We start from the raw sequence: 20,060 nt of genomic DNA, 5'->3' as shown, positions 1-20,060 counted from the left end.
AAGATCAAGGGTGCCAGGAAAAACGAGATGGAAGAAACTGTTCTTGAGTTAACTGACTAGTCAACCACTAGTCTTCCATTTATGTGAATGAATAAACCTTACTTCTTGAAGCCAGCACGAGACAAATTATTTCGCAGTCAAGAGCATACTAATTGATTGCAATATTATTGCAACAGAACTGAAAATTTTAGCATCTTATAAATATCACTCAAATCACTCCTCTTCTATTTGATAAATTTGTATTTTAGAGTGATAGGAGTCTTCTCTGCTTTAAGAAACATTACTTATCACTTGACTCTACACCCACTCTTAACTGACACAATCTGGAAGTAAAATTTCTCAAGGGGGACTTCCCTGGTGGTGCAGTGGTTAAGAGTCCCCCTGCCAATGCCGGGGACACGGGTTTGAGCCCTGGTCCGGGAAGATCCCACATGCTGCGGAGCAACTAAGCCCATGCGCCACAACTACTGAGACTGCGCTCTAGAGGCTGCGAGCCACAACTACTGAGCCCACATGCCACAACTACTGAAGCCTGCTCACCTAGAGCCCGTGCTCTGCAACAAGAGATGCCACTGCAATGAGAAGCCCGCGCACCACAATGAAGAGTAGACCCCGCCAGCTGCAACTAGAGAAAGCCCGCGCGCAGCAACGAAGACCCAACACAGCCATAAATAAATAAATAAAAATATATTAAACAATTATATATATAAAAAAAATTTCTCAAGGAACAAACATCAGTGATGCCTTCTAATAATTGACTTGAATGATCCTTGGAAGAGGTCAGAGCCAGAAACTGAAAGAAAGCTGCTGACCAAGCACTGAGGTCATATTTTTTTATGTGTCTGGGATGGGGGTGGCAAATGGGACAGGACGCAGTCCTACCAGGAACCAAGCAAGCTCCCCACAAGAGGACTGTGGACTGGGGCCAGATGATGGCCAATGAAAAAACCCAATAGAAAAGAGTGAGTAAAGATGGGAAGAGGGCAGAGGAAGTAAGAGGAAAACAACTCAAACACCAATCTGTAATCCCAAATTCCCAGCCACACAAAAACTCTATTACTAAGAAAAAGCAGCCATCAGAATAACTGGAATAGGCGAAATTAATCTTATAAAGGTCTGTGAAGACTGTAACTGAACATGCCCAGAGTTTCCAGAGATTATCCAAGGAATTGCTTCTACTTTAAAAAACAGATTAAACATGATCAAGTGAATATGAAAAAACTTTTTTTTCACAAATACTCTGTTTAAAAAAAATCTAGGTAACACCTTTTGAAATAAGTTCCTACTATTTCACATAAAATACATTTCAAGTAAATAATGGAATAACTGTGGTTATCGCCACAGGGCAAAAAGTATTCACCACGTAATAATCAACTTTTCCCATTTCCAGGATTCCATCTATTCTAAGAAACATCATCTGTTAACGGCAGCTTTGCGGGGCAGGGGTTGATGAGAGCACACTAGTAAATTAAAACCACAATACACCCTGGCATTGAGGAAATATAATTAATAGAAACAGGACTGTGGGTTAAGGTTCAGCATTTGAATTCAGGTTACGGTGTGAACCCCAGCTGTGTCTCTGGGGAAGTTAATGCCTTTGTGCCTTGGAGCCCTCATGCATGTGATGACCAAACACACTACACCTTAAGTCCACACACATCGACTGATCCTATTCCATAATAGGATTCTATGAGCACCTGAATTCTGAAAAAGATGTCAGTATGATACACCTGACTGCCACCTACAAGGATCCTGTAATCTCAACAGAAAGGAAGGCACCTATGTGAAAAGTCAAGTACACCCCTCCCCCCAACAGGATTAGAAAGTGGTGGTGATGTTTTTTAAAAAAGAACAGCCAGGGAGTTTCCCAGCGGTCCAGTGGTTAAGACTCCATGATTCCACTGCAGGGGGCATGGGTTTGACCCCTGGCTGGGGAACTAAGATCCTGCATACCACGCGGTGCGGCCAGAAACACACACACAAAAAAGGAAGAACCACCACTGGAGAATTTCTACTGAGGCGAGGGACATGAGAGGATGAAACACTAGGGAGATCAGGATGAAATTCTGAAAAATGGACTAGAAATGAAAAATGGGCATTTTAACCTGCTTCAAAATAGGTATTTAATACAAACCAGAAAAGGAAAAAAATGGAAAAATTGATCTGTAAGGGAAACAAGAACCTCAGAAAATTTTAAAAAGAAACAAGTATGTACTTGATTTCAAGACTTACTAGGAGACTACAGTTATCAAGACGTGTGGTATTGGCATAAAAACAGACATATAGATTAACGGAACAAAATACAGGTTCCAGAAATAAATCCACACATATAAATAATCAGCTGATTGTGGATAAAGGTGCAAAGGCAATTCAAGGGAGAAGAAACAGTCTTTTTCAACAAGTGGTGCTGACACAACTGGATATCAATATTAAAGAGAAAGAACCTGACCATATCCCATATACAAGTATAGGATAAAAAAATGGATCACAGACCAACTGCAAAACCTAAACTATGAAACTTCTGGAAGAAAACACAGGAGAAAATCTCTGTGACCTTGAGTTAAGAAAGATTTCAAAAGCACAATCCATAAAGAAAAAAAAGGATATACTGGACTTCATTGAAATTATAACTGGTCAGTAAAAGATTCTTGTTAAGGGGATGAAAAGACAAACCACAGACCTGGAGAAAACGTGCAAAGCACGTTATCCGACAAAGGGCATGAATCAGGATATATAACAAACTCTCAAACTTTAACAATAAGAAAACCATCCAATTAAGCATACGAGCAATAGATGTGAACACTTTAACAAAGAAAATATTCAAACGGCAAGTAAGGACTTCCCTGGTGGTGCACTGGTTAAGAATCCGCCTGCCAATGCAGGTGACACGGGTTCGAGCCCTGGTCCAGGAAGATCCCACATGCCGCGGAGCAACTAAGCCCCTGTGCCACAACTACTGAGCCCGTGCACCACAACTACTGAGGCCTGTCCACCTAGAGCCAGAGCTCTGCAACAAGAGAAGCCATCACGAGAAGCCCGCGCACCGCAACAAAGAGTAGCCCCAGCTCCGCTGCAACTAGAGAAAGTCTGTGTGCAGCAACAAAGACCCAACGCAGCCAAAAATAAATTTATTAAAAAAATAAAACTGCTGCTAATCAAATTATATATAAAAAAGGCAAGTAAGCCCGTGAAATGATGCTTATCATTATTCATTAGGAAAATGCAAATATAATTACAGTGAGATATAACACATCTAATTAATAATGTCTACAATAAAAAAACACTGACAATACCAGTACTGGAGAGGATGTAGAGCAACTGTTCTCTTTGGTGGGGATGCAAAATGGTACAGTCACTTTGGAAAAAGTTTTTTAAAAATAAAACACACATTTATCAGATGACCCAGTAGTCCCATTCTTAGGTATTTTTCCAATAGAAATGAAAACTATGGTCACACAAAAACTTGTATGCATATATCTGTAACAGCTTTATTCATAATTGTCCCAAAGTGGAAACAAACCAAATGTCCTTCAACCTGTTACTGGATAAACAAATTATATTAAATCCATACAAAGGAACACTACTCAGCAATAAAAAGGAATGAACTACTGATAGACACAACAACACGGATAAATCTCAAATGTGATTCCATTTATATTACATTCTGGAAAAGACAAAACTATAGGGACAGAAAACAGAAGGGGGTAAGGGCTGACTACAGGGGCACAAGGGCATTGTGGGGGGTTGATGGAACTGTTCTGTGTCTTGTGGTTGTGGTTACATAACTATAGAGTGCTTGCTAAAACCGGGCCATACACAAAAAGGGATAAATTTTACTGTATGTAAATTGTACTTCAAGTTTAAAAAAGAATCTTAACCTTTACCTCAGACACAAAAATTACCTGGAAATGGATCACAGACCGAAACTTCAGAGCTAAAACAATTATACTTCTAGAAGTAAACATGAGAACATTTTTATGATCTTCAGATAGGCCAAGATTCCTTACATGATAAAAAATGAGTAAACCATAATCAAAAGAACTGATAAACTGGGCTCTAACAAAATTACAAATTTCTGTTCTTTGAAACATAAGAAAATGAAAAGGAAGCCATGAACTAGGAGAAAATATTATATATATATGAAAAAGAACTATTATTCAGAATACATAACTCAATAAAAAGAACCCAATAACAAAGGCAAAACACTTGGACACTTCACAGAAGAAGATATACGAATGGTCAAGAGGTATACGAAAAGACGCTCAGTGTCATTAGTCATCGGGAAAAGTCAAATTTCCATGGCCCACCACATCAGTACTGCTAAAGAGTTAGAAAACTGACAATATCAGATGTCAGTGAGGATGGGCCTCATTTGTTGCTGGCGAGAGTGTAAAACGGTACAAATGCTTTGGCAAACTGGTAGTTGCTCAGAAAACTAAAAACTTAATACATGTGACCCAGCAACTCCATTCCAAGGTGCTTACCAAAGAGAAATGACAGTGTCAACAAACATACAACAGATGCTCATCAAAGCTTTATTCTTAGCATGAAGCACTGGAAACAAGTGACTGGAGAAACAAATTATGGTATAAGCATACAACAGAATACTACTCAGCAATAAAAAGAAACTGCTTATATATGTGACAACATGGATGGATCTCAAAACATTATACTAAATGAAAGAAGTCACACAATAAGAGAATTTATTGTGTGATTCTATTTATGCGAAATTTTATAACAAGAAAAACTAATCGATAGTAATGGAAAGCAGGTCAGTGTTTGCTGGGGAGTGGGGTGGGGCATGAGGGAACTTCTGGGGATGATGAAAATGTTTTTTATTTTGATTGGAGTAATGGTTTTACATAGGTGAATAAATCTGTCAAAACCCATCTAACTTTACACTTAAAATGGGAACTTCATTAGACATAAATTATACCTCAATAAAACTTGATTTTTCTTTGTTTTATTGAAGTATAGTTGATGTACAATATTACCTAAGTTATAGATGTATAATATAGTGATTCACAATTTTTAAAAGTTATACTCCATTTATAGTTACTATAAAATATTGGCTATATTCCCTGTGTTGTACAATATATCCTTGTAGCTTATTTTATACATAATAGTTTGTACATCTTAATCCCCTACCTCTAGGTTGCCCCTCCGCCCTCCTGTCTCCCCACTGGTAACCACTAGTTTGTTCTCTGTAACTGTGAATCTGCTTCTTTTTTGTTATATTCACTACTTTGTTGTATTTTTTAATTTTTAAAATTTTTATCATTTTTAAATTTTGGCTGCGTCAGATTTTCATTGCAGCACGCGGGACCTTTGATGCGACAGCCGGGATCTTTTCGCTGAGGCACGTGGGCTTCTCTCCAGCTGTGGTGCACAGGCTCCAGGGGGCGTGGGCTCTGTAGTTTGTGGCACATGGGCTCTCTAGTTGAGGAGCACGGGCGTAGTTGCCCACAACATGTGGGATCTTAGTTCCCCAACCAGGGATCGAACCGTGTCCCCTACATTGGAGGGCTGATTTTTTACCACTGGACCACCCCGGAAGTCCCTGTTGCATTTTTTATTTTCCACATGTAAGTGATAGCATACAGTATTTGTCTTGGAGGGTATTATGCTAAGTGAAATAAGTCAGACAGAGAAAAACAAAACTTGATTTTAAAACAAGTATTAAAAAGGGAAGACATATATATATTTTTTTACGAAGCATAATAGGATAGTGATTAGCTAGCTATGTGACAGTAGGCAGTTTTCCTGGTCTGTTTCCTCATTTGTAGAATAGATATAATAACAGCACATACTTTATAGGTAGTTGTGAAGATTAAATGAAAATATCGATACATGCAGAATATCTGCTATGTAATAATAATGACATTTATTGAGGACTTATTACATAACCACATTCTAGACACTTTCATTTAATCCTAGTCTCACATTCTAATAATCATATCTAATATATTAACTTGAAATCTAAGAAAATGATATACAGTAACAACTACTGAAGCTAAATCCTCAAACTCACGTGAAAAAATATCAAGAAATATAAGAATACACACACATACCCCTAATGCAGAAAATTACTGTTTCAGTAATCACTGCGTAACAAACACCTCAAAACTTAGTGGCTGAAACCAACAACTATTTCATTTCTTCCTGATACTACAATCAAGGCTGGGCTCGGCTGGCTCCTCTGCTGGTCTTTTTTTTTTTTTAACATCTTTATTGGAATATAATTGCCTTACAATGGTGTGTTAGTTTCTGCTTTATAACAAAGTGAATCAGTTATATACATACATATGTTCCCATACCTCTTCCCTCTTACGTCTCCCTCCCTCCCACCCTCCCTATCCCACCCCTCTAGGTGGTCACAAAGCACCAAGGTGATCTTGCTGTGCTATGCGGCTGCTTCCCACTAGCTATCTATTTTATGTTTGGTAGTGTATATATGTCCATGCCACTCTCTCGCTTTGTCACAGCTTACCTTTCCCCTTCCCCATATCCTCAAGTCCATTCTCTAGTAGGTCTGTGTCTTTATTCCTGTCTTACCCCTAGGTTCTTCATGACATTTTTTTCTTAAATTCCATATATATGTGTTAGCATATGATATTCGTCTTTCTCTTTCTGACTTACTTCACTCTGTATGACAGACTCTAGGTCCATCCACCTCATTACAAATAGCTCAATTTCGTTTCCTTTTATGGCTGAGTAATATTCCATTGTATATATGTGCCACATCTTCTTTACCCATTCATCCGATGATGGACACTTAGGTTGTTTCCATCTCTGGGCTATTGTAAATAGAGCTGCAATGAACATTTTGGTACATGACTCTTTTTTTTTTTTTTTTTTTTTTGTGGTATGCGGGCCTCTCACTGTCGTGGCCTCCCCCGTTGCAGAGCACAGGCTCCGGACGCGCAGGCCCAGCGGCTATGGCTCATGGGCCCAGCCGCTCCGTGGCATGTGGGATCTTCCCAGACCGGGGCATGAACTCGTGTCCCCTGCATCGGCAGGCGGACTCTCAACCACTGCGCCACCAGGGAAGCCCCACATGACTCTTTTTGAATTATGGTTTTCTCAGGGTATATGCCCAGTAGTGGGATTGCTGGGTCATATGGTAGTTCTATTTGTAGTTTTTTAAGGAACCTCCATACTGTTCTCTATAGTGGCTGTACCAATTCACATTCCCACCAGCAGTGCAAGAGTGTTCCCTTTTCTCCACACCCTCTCTAGCATTTATTGTTTCTAGATTTTTTGATGATGGCCATTCTGACTGGTGTGAGATGATATCTCATTGTAGTTTTGATTTGCATTTCTTTAATGATTAATGATGTTGAGCATTCTTTCATGTTTGTTGGCAGTCCGTATATCTTCTTTGGAGAAATGTCTATTTAGGTCTTCTGCCCATTTTTAGATTGGGTTGTTTGTGCTGGTCTTAAAGTCACCCCTTGGCTGCCTCCGCTGGTGGGAGGCTGGGGGCCAGACTCAGCTGGGACGGCTGGACCTTCTCCCTTCCCACATGTCTTCTAAGGTCTCTCCCCCATGTTCCTTGAAGCTCCAGAGAACACAGAAGCTGCCGACTTCTTAAGGCTTGAGCCTGGCACTGGCCCATCATCTCTGCAGTGTCTTGCTGGTCAGGAGTGCCATAGGGCCAGGACATGAATAAGTACCAGGAAGGTGCTTCTCTGGGAGCCACTGATGGAAGGACATCAATAAAAGGGACCAGGTGGGCTTCCCTGGTGGCGCAGTGGTTGAGAGTCCGCCTGCCGATGCAGGGGACACGGGTTCGTGCCCCGGTCTGGGAAGATCCCACGTGCCGCGGAGCGGCTGAGCCCGTGAGCCATGGCCGCTGAGCCTGTGCGTCCGGAGCCTGTGAGAGCCTGTGAGAGCCACAGCAGTGAGAGGCCCGCATAACGCAAAAAAAAAAAAAAAAAAGTACCAGGTTTGCAAACAGCAGAGAAAGACTACAGAATCACCTGGGGTCGTAAACGGATGGCAACCTGAATATCATCATTAAAAGGCCGAGAATAACAACGAACCATATGAAGGTTTCTTTAACAATGTGTTCCTTACACAATACACGATACCAATTACATGCTGACTAAAAAAATGTGTAGTCCTGTCCCCGGTGGCGCAGTGGTTAAGAATCTGCCTACCAATGCAGGGCACATGGGTCTGAGCCCTGGCCCGGGAAGATCCCACATGCCACGGAGCAACTAAGCCCGTGCGCCACAACTACTGAGCCCGCACGCCTAGAGCCCGTGCCCCGCAATGAGAAGCCACCACCACGAGAAGTCCGCGCACCGCAACGAAGAGTAGCCCCCGCTCGCCGCAACTAGAGAAAGCCCGTGTGCAGCAACGAAGACCCAATGCAGCCAAAAAAAAAAAAGTGTAGCTCTGTCAATAGCAGCTTTTTTTTGTTGTTGCTTTTTTGAGGGGGCAGGGTGAGATGTATATATATCAGGGTCACCAAGGAATCTTTTGGGAAAAAAACACAAAACACCTCACCATTCTAATTTTAAAAAGGGTGCCTAAGGAGTTCCTGTGTGCTCTGCAGAAATGCTCCCTGATTCTAATGTGCATCCCCATCCCCACATCTCCACCACATACAGAGTCGGATGAGGGCATGTGATACAGATAATCCAAATTTTAATTGTTCACCAGAACCTACAAGTGAGACACTGTTTTAAGAGTTTACAACCCAATTCCTGGAAATCTCCACCTCTTCCCCAAAATAGTTGGAATAATTCTCCCACTGATTAGCCTATGAAATTACCCAACCTATAAAAACTAACCACCCCATATTTCGGGGCCTCTCAACTTCTAAGACGGCCCACACTCTGTCTATGGAGTGTGTATCTCCCTAAGTAAACCTTCTTTCACTTAAAAAAGTTTACAAAACATTTTCACATGAATTATCTCGCTTGTTCCTATGAATTAAGCACGGTTGACATCATCTTATTTTCTCTCACACTCCCTTACCAATTTTCAAAAAACAGATGCTAGGAGAGAAAAAGTTAAGGTGCAAGTATTATTTTGACAAAGAGAATAACCACATAAAACTGGTTCATAGAATTACTACTCATTGAAATATTTTTAATATATAAATTTATTTATTTTTGGCTGCGTTGGGTCTTCGTTGCTGCATGCAGGCTTTCTCTAGTTGCAGTGACCGGGGCTACTCTTCACTGCGGTGTGCGGGCTTCTCATTGTGGTGGCTTCTCTTGTTGTGGAGCACAGGCTCCAGGCGCATGGGCCTAAGTAGTTGTGGCACACGGGCTTAGCTGCTCCGCGGCATGTGGGATCTTCCCGGACCAGGGATCGAACCCGTGTCCCCTGCATTGGCAGGCGGATTCTTAACCACTACGCCACCAGGGAAGCCCTCAAATACTTATTAGGCGCTTACTATTGCCAAGCACTAGGCTGCCAGATACATTCCACTGAGGAAAATAAGAGAAATAAGTTTGTACCATAACACGAAGATCTGAGTTACATAAATGAAGAAGTTTGTTAACTGTTTGGGTTATTAAGCTAAAAGGAAAAAATGAAAGTGCTGACAAGAAAGGCCATGGACCTGCTTCCCTAAAGATTTTAAAAAACAGGATATTCATCTCTCTGGGATGATTTATAGGTAAAGCCAAGTTGGAAGGTAAGGGAATAGAACTGATAAACTGCAGTCAATTATATGTTTGGCAACAATGAAGAGTGAATTTTGCTAGATTTGTGGCCGAAATTGGGGAGAAGGCTGGGGGTCGGGTGGGTAAGAGCTAGAGAAAAGCAAACAAGAGATAAATTCCTAAATTATAAAACAATCTTTAATGAGAACATGGAGTTTAAGACTGACCAAAACTAGTAATAAAAAAAAGTTAGGAAAATGAATTGAGACATAAAGCATATTTATCAATCAGCATGAATGGTTATTAATAAAGATTATTTCTTCAAAAGCTCTTTAAAACTGCACTGACCCCACATACTAACACCAATCCATCCCTCACCATACCTGTGCTACCTCATGGAGTTTAAAGATATCCCACACCAGTAAATGCTTTAAAAACACCAGCCAATCATTATTAATAGTAGTAACTGTATACTGTGGCTACCTCACTAGACTGAAGCTCCCTGGGGCACAGATCAGGACTGCCCTGTCCTTGGTGGTTAAGTACACAGTGCCTGACACATAGTAGGGACTTAGGTTACTCAAACATGTAATGAACACCTATTTGAATAACATGGGATACACTTAACTCACACACTGCCCTCTTCAATCAGTCATTTCAGCAATTCAGTCCTTTGAGGGTCTGAAATCCTCTGGATAGCTGATAAAAGTCCTGGACTCTTTCCCTAGAAAATATGCACCCAGTCTCAGGCAAAGCTCATGAAGTCCAAGTTAAGAACCACTACTCGAAGTGGGCACCAGAACTGAAGACAGCGCTCTGCCTGGGGTTCAGAGTTCGGCCGAGCTAGTTTACGATGAGAACCTGTCAACTGAACTGCTCAGAAAATTAATCCAGGTCTCTCCACCTGCATCTCCTGCATACAGGAGATTCTTCTGAAATGTAAATGTAAGACTTCACATCTGTGGCCCTCCTTTCCTCCAGCAGCCGCCTCAGTGATGTTCTGTTCTGAACTTTTGCATGGCTCTCCTCTGTGGTCAGGCACTCCTGCCCCCTGGTGTACTCAAGACCATACTCACATCTAGTTTCTTCCCAGAAGGTGGGTTGGAAATCCCACTTCTACCCCCACCACGGAGCACCATATTTTAGTGTGGTGTGTCCAGTCCGCCAAGGTCATTTGGAACCCTCCTCCATCTTGATGTCAGCCACCATGGCTGAATTCTGCCAACTAGGTTTTTCATTCAGTCACTCATATAAATCATGAACAAGACTGAAGAGAAACTATATTTTTAAATACTCTCTTTAAAATAAATTCCGAAAGTGCTTTAGATTTGAAAACCAGCAAAATACTGGCCAGATGCATTTATATCCAAGACATACAAGTCTAAGAAAAGCATTTTCATGTCTTAAAACTATATTAACTGTAAAAGTCACAGTTAATTTCTCTCCATGTCCACAAATTATTTACCGTGCCTTCATGTAGCTAACATTCAACTTTGAGTCCTGCAAAAAGCAGGACCATAACATAGCACGTTAAAGTGCCTATTTCTGTTTCAAAAGTCCCTGAGGCGTCTTTCTGCAAGTAAGAAAGCGCAACAAAAAGAGAAATGGGGGAGGGGGAGCAGGGGGGTAAGAGGGAACTCAATTATACCACGGTTAGGACGCCAACCAACCAAGGACCTGTACGAGTTAGTTTTATTAGGATCCTTAAATCACCCTGCTTTCACTTGCCCACAGAGTGCAATACAAGGTTTCCGGCACTTCTGTTCTAAATTAATACCAATTTAGACTTCAAATTCCAATGCCTCATGTGGCGCTCTCTTTTATCAGATGCCCAATATATATTTAAGATTATTAAAACACTAAAATAGTATCCCCGGACCTTTGTGTTTGAGATATTAAATTAAATTTCTAAATCAATCAACCATTCATGTCAAAGGTACCCAAGAGTTTACATTCTCACGGTTATCAGTTTAAGACAGACTGTGAGTACTCTACTGTTAAGACTTAATTTGGTCCTTCAAAATAAATGAGAATAAAGGTTCTCTCAAGTGTGAGCACTAGAGATTTCATAATGCTTTTAACTTGCACAATCAAGTCCATGTTCAGTTATGATTTATTCAAATAAACAAGTACAATCCACTCATGGACAGTATTAAAGTTATTAAGTCTCTCTTCCAGACCCTAAGCTAAGGAAACTGTTGTACGTTTTTGACTCCATAATCACAGGTAGGGTGGCTATTTCTCATTTTGTGATAAAGTTGCTGATAATTGTACTTGAAAACCATGTTAATTAGCATACAGATCCTGCTGTGCTGCCACCTTGAAATTTTTGTTACTCTTTGGGAGCTTCACTAGTACCAGGTCAAAAACCAAGACCTCACCCCAAACTACACAACAATGAGAGGCCAAGTCAACCGGCATTTAGACATTCTAACACTCCCCAGGCTTCAGTGATTCACCGCTTATTATACAGGAGGAAAGTTTCCCTACAGTCCCTGTACAGCCAGCTCCTGACCACCTTTTCCAACCCCACTTCTTCTTCCCACCTGGCAACGCTTGGCTGCCCCAATCCCTTCCGCTGTCAACATGTCAAGTTCTTTCCCGCCTCACCACCCTGGCCTCGTCCAGTGCTGCAGGGCCTCTCCTGGAGTCTCCTCTAAGACCGCGGTCACCGCACCCCCTTGAAAAGGAGTGAGCAGCAGTCCAGCAAGATCCCGCACACCATGCTTCGATGGCTCTCCAAGTACAGTCTGCACAACTCTGGGGGTCCCTTGAGACTTTTTCAGGGGGCTCACAAGTCAAAACTATTTCCATAATACCATATATTATTTGCCTTTTCCACTATGTTCATATATGCACAAATGGTGCTAAACCAGTGGTGGGTAAAACTGCTAGACTGGTGCCCCTTAGCACAAATCAGACAGTGGTCACAAACTGTAGCGGACAGTCATTGTATTCTTCACCATCGTGCACCCACAGCAAAAAAGGAAAAAAAAAGCCACGCCATTTTTACTTAACAAAGTCCTTGAGGAAGTGGTAAAAATTATTTATTTTATTAAATCTTGACCTTTAAATACATGTCTTTTTAATGTTCTGCAGACAAAATGGGATGTATGCATAAAGCATGGCTGCTACACACTGAAGTGTGACGCTGTCTGGGAGAAAAGCACTTGTGCAACGGTTTGGGAAGTGGTCTGAAACAGACACTTTTATCATGGAACACCATTTTTACTTGCAAGAATGACCAACAAACTATCATTGTTTCAGATGTGGGTATCTGGCAGACATTTTCTTGGAAATGAAAGAAATGAGACTGTCATTTTAAGTAAAACTGGTAGCATTTTGCCAACAATCAAATTTGAACTCTCAAGAGGAATTAGAATTCTGCATCACTCAGAGTGAACTTAACAGCTTCCCAATATTTAGATTTTTCTGAGATTGATGGTGATATTAAAAATGTCATTTAAAGAAATACCGGTATATTGAAATGCGTCAAAATGTGGAAGGATCTGCATTAACAGTGAACCAGTATTTTCCGAATTACCAACGTACGATGTTCCCAAATCAGGTATGGGTAGCAGACCCATTCAAAGTGCAAACAAACCAACAGAGTTCAGTGTAACAGAGTAAAACAAACTTCATCCACGTGAGTTTAGATGCTACAACTAACTTCTAACAAACTACCACTTATGGAGTCTTGGTTCGATGGTGTCAAAGAATACCCACAATTACCTGAAAAAGTAGTATTAAAATGCTCCTTCCTTTCCCAGGTATGTATCTGTGCAGGCACATATACTTTAATTATTAAAGTAACATATTGCAATAGAATGAATTCGGAAGCACATATGAGAATTCAGCTGTTTTTTAAAACAGGTATTGAAGATACTTGCAAAACTGTAGACCACCACCAAAATCCCAGTTGCTTTTTTTTTTTTTTTTTTGGCAGAAATTTATAAGCCAGTCCTAAAATTCGTATGAAAATACAAGGGACTCAGAATAGTCAAACAATCTTAAAAAAGAATTAAGTTAGAGGGCTCACGCTTCCGTGTTTCGTCCTTCTCTGTTCAAAGGAACAGAGTCCAGGAATAAACCCGTACATTTATGGTCACGTGGTTTTTAACAAGGATGTCAAGACAATTCAGTGAGGAAAGAATAGTCTTTTAACAGAAGGTGCTGGGACAACTTGATATCTACATACAAAAGAATTAAGTTGTACTCCTATCTCCCAACACATACAAAATTTAACTCTGAATAGATCATAGACCCAAATATAAGAAATAAAAATATAAAACATTTAGAAGAAAACATAGTGGTAAATCTACATAGCCTTGGATTGGGCAATGGTTTCTTAAATATGACACCAAAAGTACAAGTGACAAAAGAAAAAAAATAAATTGGACTTTGTCAAAATTTAAAATTTTTGCTTCAAAGGCCACCATCAAGGAAGTGAAAAGACAACCCAAAGAATGGAAGAAATTATTTGCAAATAGTATATGATACTTCATACCCATAAGGATGGCTGGTACAAGAAAGACAGATGAGCTAATTAATTATTAGAGAAATGCAAATCAAAACTACAATGAGGTACCACTTCACACAGGTCAGAATGGCCATTATTAAAAAGTCAACAAATAACAAATGTTGGAGAGAGTGGAGAAAAGGGAACCTTCCTACACTGTTGGTGGGAATGTAAGTTGGTGCAGCCACTATTGAGAACAGTATGGAGATTCCTTAAAAAACTAAAAATAGAACTACTGCATGACCCTGAATGCAGTATGTTCACAGCAGCACTATTTACAATAGCTGAGACATGGAAACAACCTAAACGTCCATCGACAGATGAATGGATAAAGAAGATGTGATACATATATACAATGGAATATTACTCAGCCATAAAAAAGAATGAAATAATGTCATTTGCAGCAACATGGATGGACCTAGAGATTATCAAACTAAGTGAATTTAAGCCAGACAGAAAGACAAATACTCTATATCACTTAAATGTGGAATCTAAAATATGACACAAATGAACTTATTTACAAAGCAGAAACAGACTCACGGACATACAAAACAAACTTATGGTCACCAAAGGGGAAAGGAGGTAGGGGGAGGGATAAATTAGGAGTTTGGGATTAGCAGATACAAACTATTATACATAAAATAAACAACAAGGTCCCACTGCATAGCACAGGGAACTATATTCAATACACTATAATAAACCATAATTGAAAAGAATATGAATATATATATTACAGAATCACTTTCCCGTACACCAGAAACTAACACAACGCTGTAAGTCAACTGTATTACATGTCAATAAAAAAATAAATAAATAAAAAATAATAAAAATTCAACAAAAAGACAGATAACAAGTGTTGGCGAGGATGTGGAGAAATTGAAACCAATTTCAACGGTTGGCTGGAATGTAAAATGGTTGGAAAACAGTTTGACAGTTCTTCAAAATATTAAACATAAAATTACCATACAACCCAGCAATTACACTCCTAGGAGTATACCTAAAAGAAGCGAAACATGTCTACACAAAAATCACACACACAAAATGTGAAATACGAATGCTCAGAACAGCAGTACTTCTAATAGCTCAAGTGTAGAAACAGCCTGCATGTCCATCAATTGACAAATGTGTGAACAGAATATGGTATATTCAAATAATGCAATATTATTTGGCAACCAAAAGGAATGAATTACTGATACATGCTACAACATGGATGAACCTTGAAAATACTTATGTTAAACGACAAATGCCAGGCACAAAAGACCACGTATACGTGATTCTATTTATATGAAATGTCCAGAATAAGTAAATTCATAGAAACAGAAAGTAGATCAGTGGATGATAGGGGCTGAGGTGAGGAGAGGATGGGAAGTGACTGACTGCTAATGAGTAGAGTTTCTTTTCGGGGAGATGAAGGTAAGTAGGGATCGATATAACCCACATGGACATCAAAGTAACATCTGATATAACAAAGAAGAAGCAAACTCACAGATATACAAAACTAACGGTTAGCAGTGGGGAGAGGCAATACAGGGGTGGGGGATTAAGACGTACAAACTTTTATGTACAAAATAAGCTACAAGGATATATTGTACAACACGGGCAATACAGCCAGTGTTTTATAGTAACTATAAATGGAGTATAACCTTTAAAAATTGTGAATTACTTTGTTGTATACCTGTAACTTATATAAACATTGTACGTCAACTATACTTAAAAAAAAGTCTAAAAAATTACATTAAGCACGGGAAGTCATAACCGCAAATTCAAGCTCTGATTATTCTCTTGTACAAAACAATGTATGACATTGGAAAAAAAGTTAATTTCAAGCTTCAACACAAGGTGGTCACTATAGGACTATCCCCTCCCACAGGTACACAACTTTTTACCTTAAAAATTTTCAGGGGCTTCCCTGGTGGCGCAGTGGTTGGGAGTCCGCCTGCTGATGCAGGGGACGCGGGTTCGTGCCCCTGTCCGGGAAGATCCCACATGCCGCGGAGCGGCTGGGCCCGTGAGCCATGGCCGCTGAGCCTGCGCGTCCGGAGCCTGTGCTCCGCAGCGGGAGAGGCCACGGCAGTGAGAGGCCCGCGTACCGCAAAAAAAAAAAAAAAAAATTCAATGCAATGTGTTAGAAAAGGATAGGATAATTAAAAAATATACAGTAAATCAGAATACAATTGGACTATATTCTACCGGAAACAAATTTAATGACATCTTTCCCTCTGAAGTATCCAAATCAAAGGATGCATGTTCTTTACTACCTAAAAGATTTTGACAAGGTAGGTAATAATTTGAGTTACTTTTACTGAATTGCCTTTTACCAAACCACAGAATTGTTTCATTTTCTCTCTTAAGATCTTTCACATTCCTGTGATTCCCTCCTGCTTGTTAACCCCTATGGCTTACGTATGACAGTCTTTTGATGATGGTCTAATGGTAAACTCCATTATCAAAGCTCTCTGTAGAACATTCCAGTGAAAAAGGTGCCAGATTTTATTTGAAGATAATTAAATGACACTATAACTTTAATTCGATTAAGTTTAGTTACCTCCTATCACGGGACTACTCGTTTGTGTTAGAAACAATAGATGTAAGGGAGCTGGTACATTTGGCCACCACTAAAACAATTACTACAAAGCACTCCCTGAAAGCCAGCCTGCGTTACAGGTGACGTGTCCTAAAAAGCTTAACATTGTAAATAACAGGAAAAGTACTTCAGGGGGGAAAAAAAGAGTTGTATAAATTACCTGAGAATTAATTATATTTTCCTCACTGGTAGGTTTATCAATGTTTTTAGAAAATACAAAATTTGAACGCCAAGTAGTAAAACAATCATTGCACTTGCTAGTTTTATCTGAAGGCAAACTTTTAAAATAAACTTACAAGTATTTTACTAGTCAAACTGGCATAAGATATTTAACCGAAAGAACATTCTAGGAAAGGTGTGGTTTCTAGCTTAGCCTTTTCCCACCCCCAGTAAATATGACACAACAGCTTAGTATCACAAAGTAACACAACCTAGAAAAGAAACACAGATACTCAAATTTCTCTAGCATAGCGCCATTCGCAAGCAAGCGTGTCAGTAAACTCAAGTCTGAATAGTGAATAATTCTCTGAAGAGTAGCTACTACATGGAATCAGGGAATTATCTCCTTTTTTGATGCTGGCAAAACAAAAGCGCCCACAACTACAAAATGTCCTGGTTCATAACAAAGGTAAACAATTGTAAAATCAAATGCAAAGACTGGGAATAATTTAACCTCTGCAAAATACATTTCACTTTAATCACCACATATGAAAATAAATACGGAGAAAATGACGTAGGATATAGCAATATGACATACTGAAGGCACAGAAAACAGGGACTGAACTTACTCTGTGTGCCACTGGAGGCTAATTTAGCACAGTATTTTATTAACAGCAGTTTAAAATAAATGTCAAGTGAAGGCAAAGGGGTGATGTGTCACATCTGGGTCTTTAGGAGCATGATGACTAGAAGGCAGATAAGACAGAATGGGTTTCGACTGGAAATAAGGAACTTCTTTAGCAAAACAGTGATAAAATGCTAGACTTGCTTACTGAAGACTGGAATCACCAGCTCCAGAATTTCAAGGGGTCAATAAGTCGGGATCTTTGGGGGCATTCTCCCAGTTTAGATCAGGTAGCCCAGGTACAGGTCACCTGTAACTTGATTATTCAGAGACTGCTACGTTTAATTAGTGGGCACTCTATCTGATTAGACAGAACTCACTCAAGAGCCTAGATATGTTATAGTCCCACACTTCAAAATGCAGAGAAGCAAAGGGCTCCGTGGTTCAGACTGCCAATAAAGGTGGGATGCCGGGTTCCATACAGGCATTCGGGACGGTCAGGGACTTCAAAAGCCTCCAGCTGAGGCACGGTTCCTTCATGGCTGCAGCTGTTAACGCTGTCACCTGTTCTTCCCCCACACGATTTGGCATTGCACCCTACAGGAGTCACCCCTATCTCTACACAAGCGTCTCTCAGCCTCTGATCTTGACTCCCCCCTGCACCCCCCAGCCCTTTGACGGAGAGAGATGATAAAAGGATGAGTAAGCACGCTGTAGCTAGTCTTGGGCAAAGAGCACAGACCTTGGCACTGGCCGTGGAAAATGGGGGTGAAGAAGCAGAACAGAAAGCGAGCGAGCTCGGGGAGTCCGTCCAATGAGCAGCCGGCAGTTACAAGCCTTCCTCCTTCTGCAATCACCAGAGACTCCAAACCTGCTTTCACGCCCCCGCCTCACTGTGGTCAAGCGCACATTCTCCTGAGGCTCATTTACTTCTTAAAAACAACACGAAAAGATAAAGGTAATTTCTCCAGGCTGCCCGTTGTCAAAGACCATAAAGCCTCACCCTGAAGCATGGCTAAGTCCAACGGTTCTCTTTTCTCACTCGTCTTCTAGCACCCATTCCATCTCCACTCCACCCCAGACCACCTCCGTTCGGCAAAAAAGCGACTGCCACCAACAGTTGCAAATATATGTCAACCTTTTTCGGGGGTGGGGGGGAAACTTTTGAATTACTTCAACAGCCTGGTTACAAGTACCTGACCTTATTTTTTTCCCAAAGAAAAATAGGACACCGAGAGATCAAAAATTCCTTTCTGTGCCCTCCTACTTCGGCCACTGGCAGCATCTAAGGGGCTTCCGAAGAGGACTTCCGAGTTTCTTCCGTAGGAAACTTGCCCTTACTAGCCAAACGTCCTTTAGGTCCCTGGTTTTCTTTAAAATGCTGAACTTCACAGACAGAAAAACCGCAAGGTGCTATTTCCTTTGTTAAAATCCCACGGACTTTAATTGGGGGTGGAAAGGCTAGCAACGATCACGACAGCTCGCCGCGGGGAGGTGCAAAGGGACAGGTGCGGCTCCTGCCTTTGCGGGCCCCGCGGCAGTCGGCCGAGCGGCAGACCCCGCACCGCCTCCCCGGCCCCGGACCAACCTGAGCTCCCCGTCCGCCCGCGGCCTCCCAGACACTTCCCGCCGCGCCCGGGCCGCCCGCCGCCGCCGCCCCGCGGGCCCGGCCGCGCCGCCGCCTCCGCTCAAGATGGAGGTGGCGGCGGCGGCGGCGGCAGTGGCGGCGGGCGGCTGGTTACGAAACGCGCGGCCGCCACATGGCCGCGCCGGCCCCAAACTTGGCCGGGCCCGCCGCGCCCCAGCGCCCAGGCGAGGCCGGGCTCGGGCGCGAAGAGGCCGCACGGCGCCCGCCACTCACCCACAGACCGGTAGCCCAGGATCGCGATCTTCCGGGACTTGGACTGCGGCATCTTAGCGGCCTCCTCAGCCCCGGGCCAACCACATCAACCGTGGCGGCGGTGGCTCCTGTGCTGCGATCGGTGGCGGCCGCGCCGGGGCACAGCGGCATCCAGGGGCGGGGCAGGCGGGCGCGGCTGCCTCGGCTCCTCGCTCGCGCGCCCAACCGCCCGGAACCGCCGCGCGGCCCCGCCCCCAAACACGCCCACGTGACCGCGCGCCGCCGCAGGGCCCCCAGACAGAGGCTCACGTCAGCGCCGCACTCCCGCTGCGGCGGCCGCCCTCGCCCCCGAAACGCACGAGGTTGCGTCGGGCGGTGTTTTACTTTAAACGGAAAAAGAGAGGACGCCGAGATGCCCCTGGAAAAATCACGACTGAAACTCGCTGCGTCATGACCCTCCCACCGGCTTCCGCCGCTTTTTAATTACACCAGTTCTCTCCGAGCGCTGATTGGGCAGTTCTAACCCGCCCGCACGATGACGCGACGGAAACTCCTTCTCCCATTGGGGGCGGTGGAGAGGAGGAGCCAGAGGCGGGGCTGCTTGCCCGGGAGCTAAAAATAAATTCGGACTGGGACCGCGCGGTTGGGCACCAGTGAGGTTTGAAGGCTTCGAACTTCGTAAGGGTCGGTGGCGGACGGGAGGGGCGGAG

The 20,060-nt window shown here is 42.2% G+C and overlaps 1 protein-coding gene across 1 annotated transcript in view; it reads right to left on the bottom strand.

Annotated features, from left to right (window-relative positions):
* The window catches only part of RHEB (Ras homolog, mTORC1 binding), a 47,622-nt gene extending 27,864 nt beyond the window's left edge, over positions 1 to 19,758 (bottom strand). The window contains exon 1 of the mRNA XM_082661884.1: positions 19,372 to 19,758. Coding sequence (XP_082518010.1) covers positions 19,372 to 19,423 — 52 coding nt within the window. The 5' untranslated portion in view covers positions 19,424 to 19,758. The remainder of the gene's footprint in view (positions 1 to 19,371) is intronic.
* Positions 19,759 to 20,060: the final 302 nt, after the last annotated feature.

This window comes from Grampus griseus (genome assembly GCF_964374135.1).
Source record: "Grampus griseus genome assembly, chromosome: 9".
NCBI classification, from domain to species: Eukaryota; Metazoa; Chordata; class Mammalia; order Artiodactyla; family Delphinidae; genus Grampus; species Grampus griseus.
This window is presented reverse-complemented; position numbering and strand designations above follow the sequence as displayed.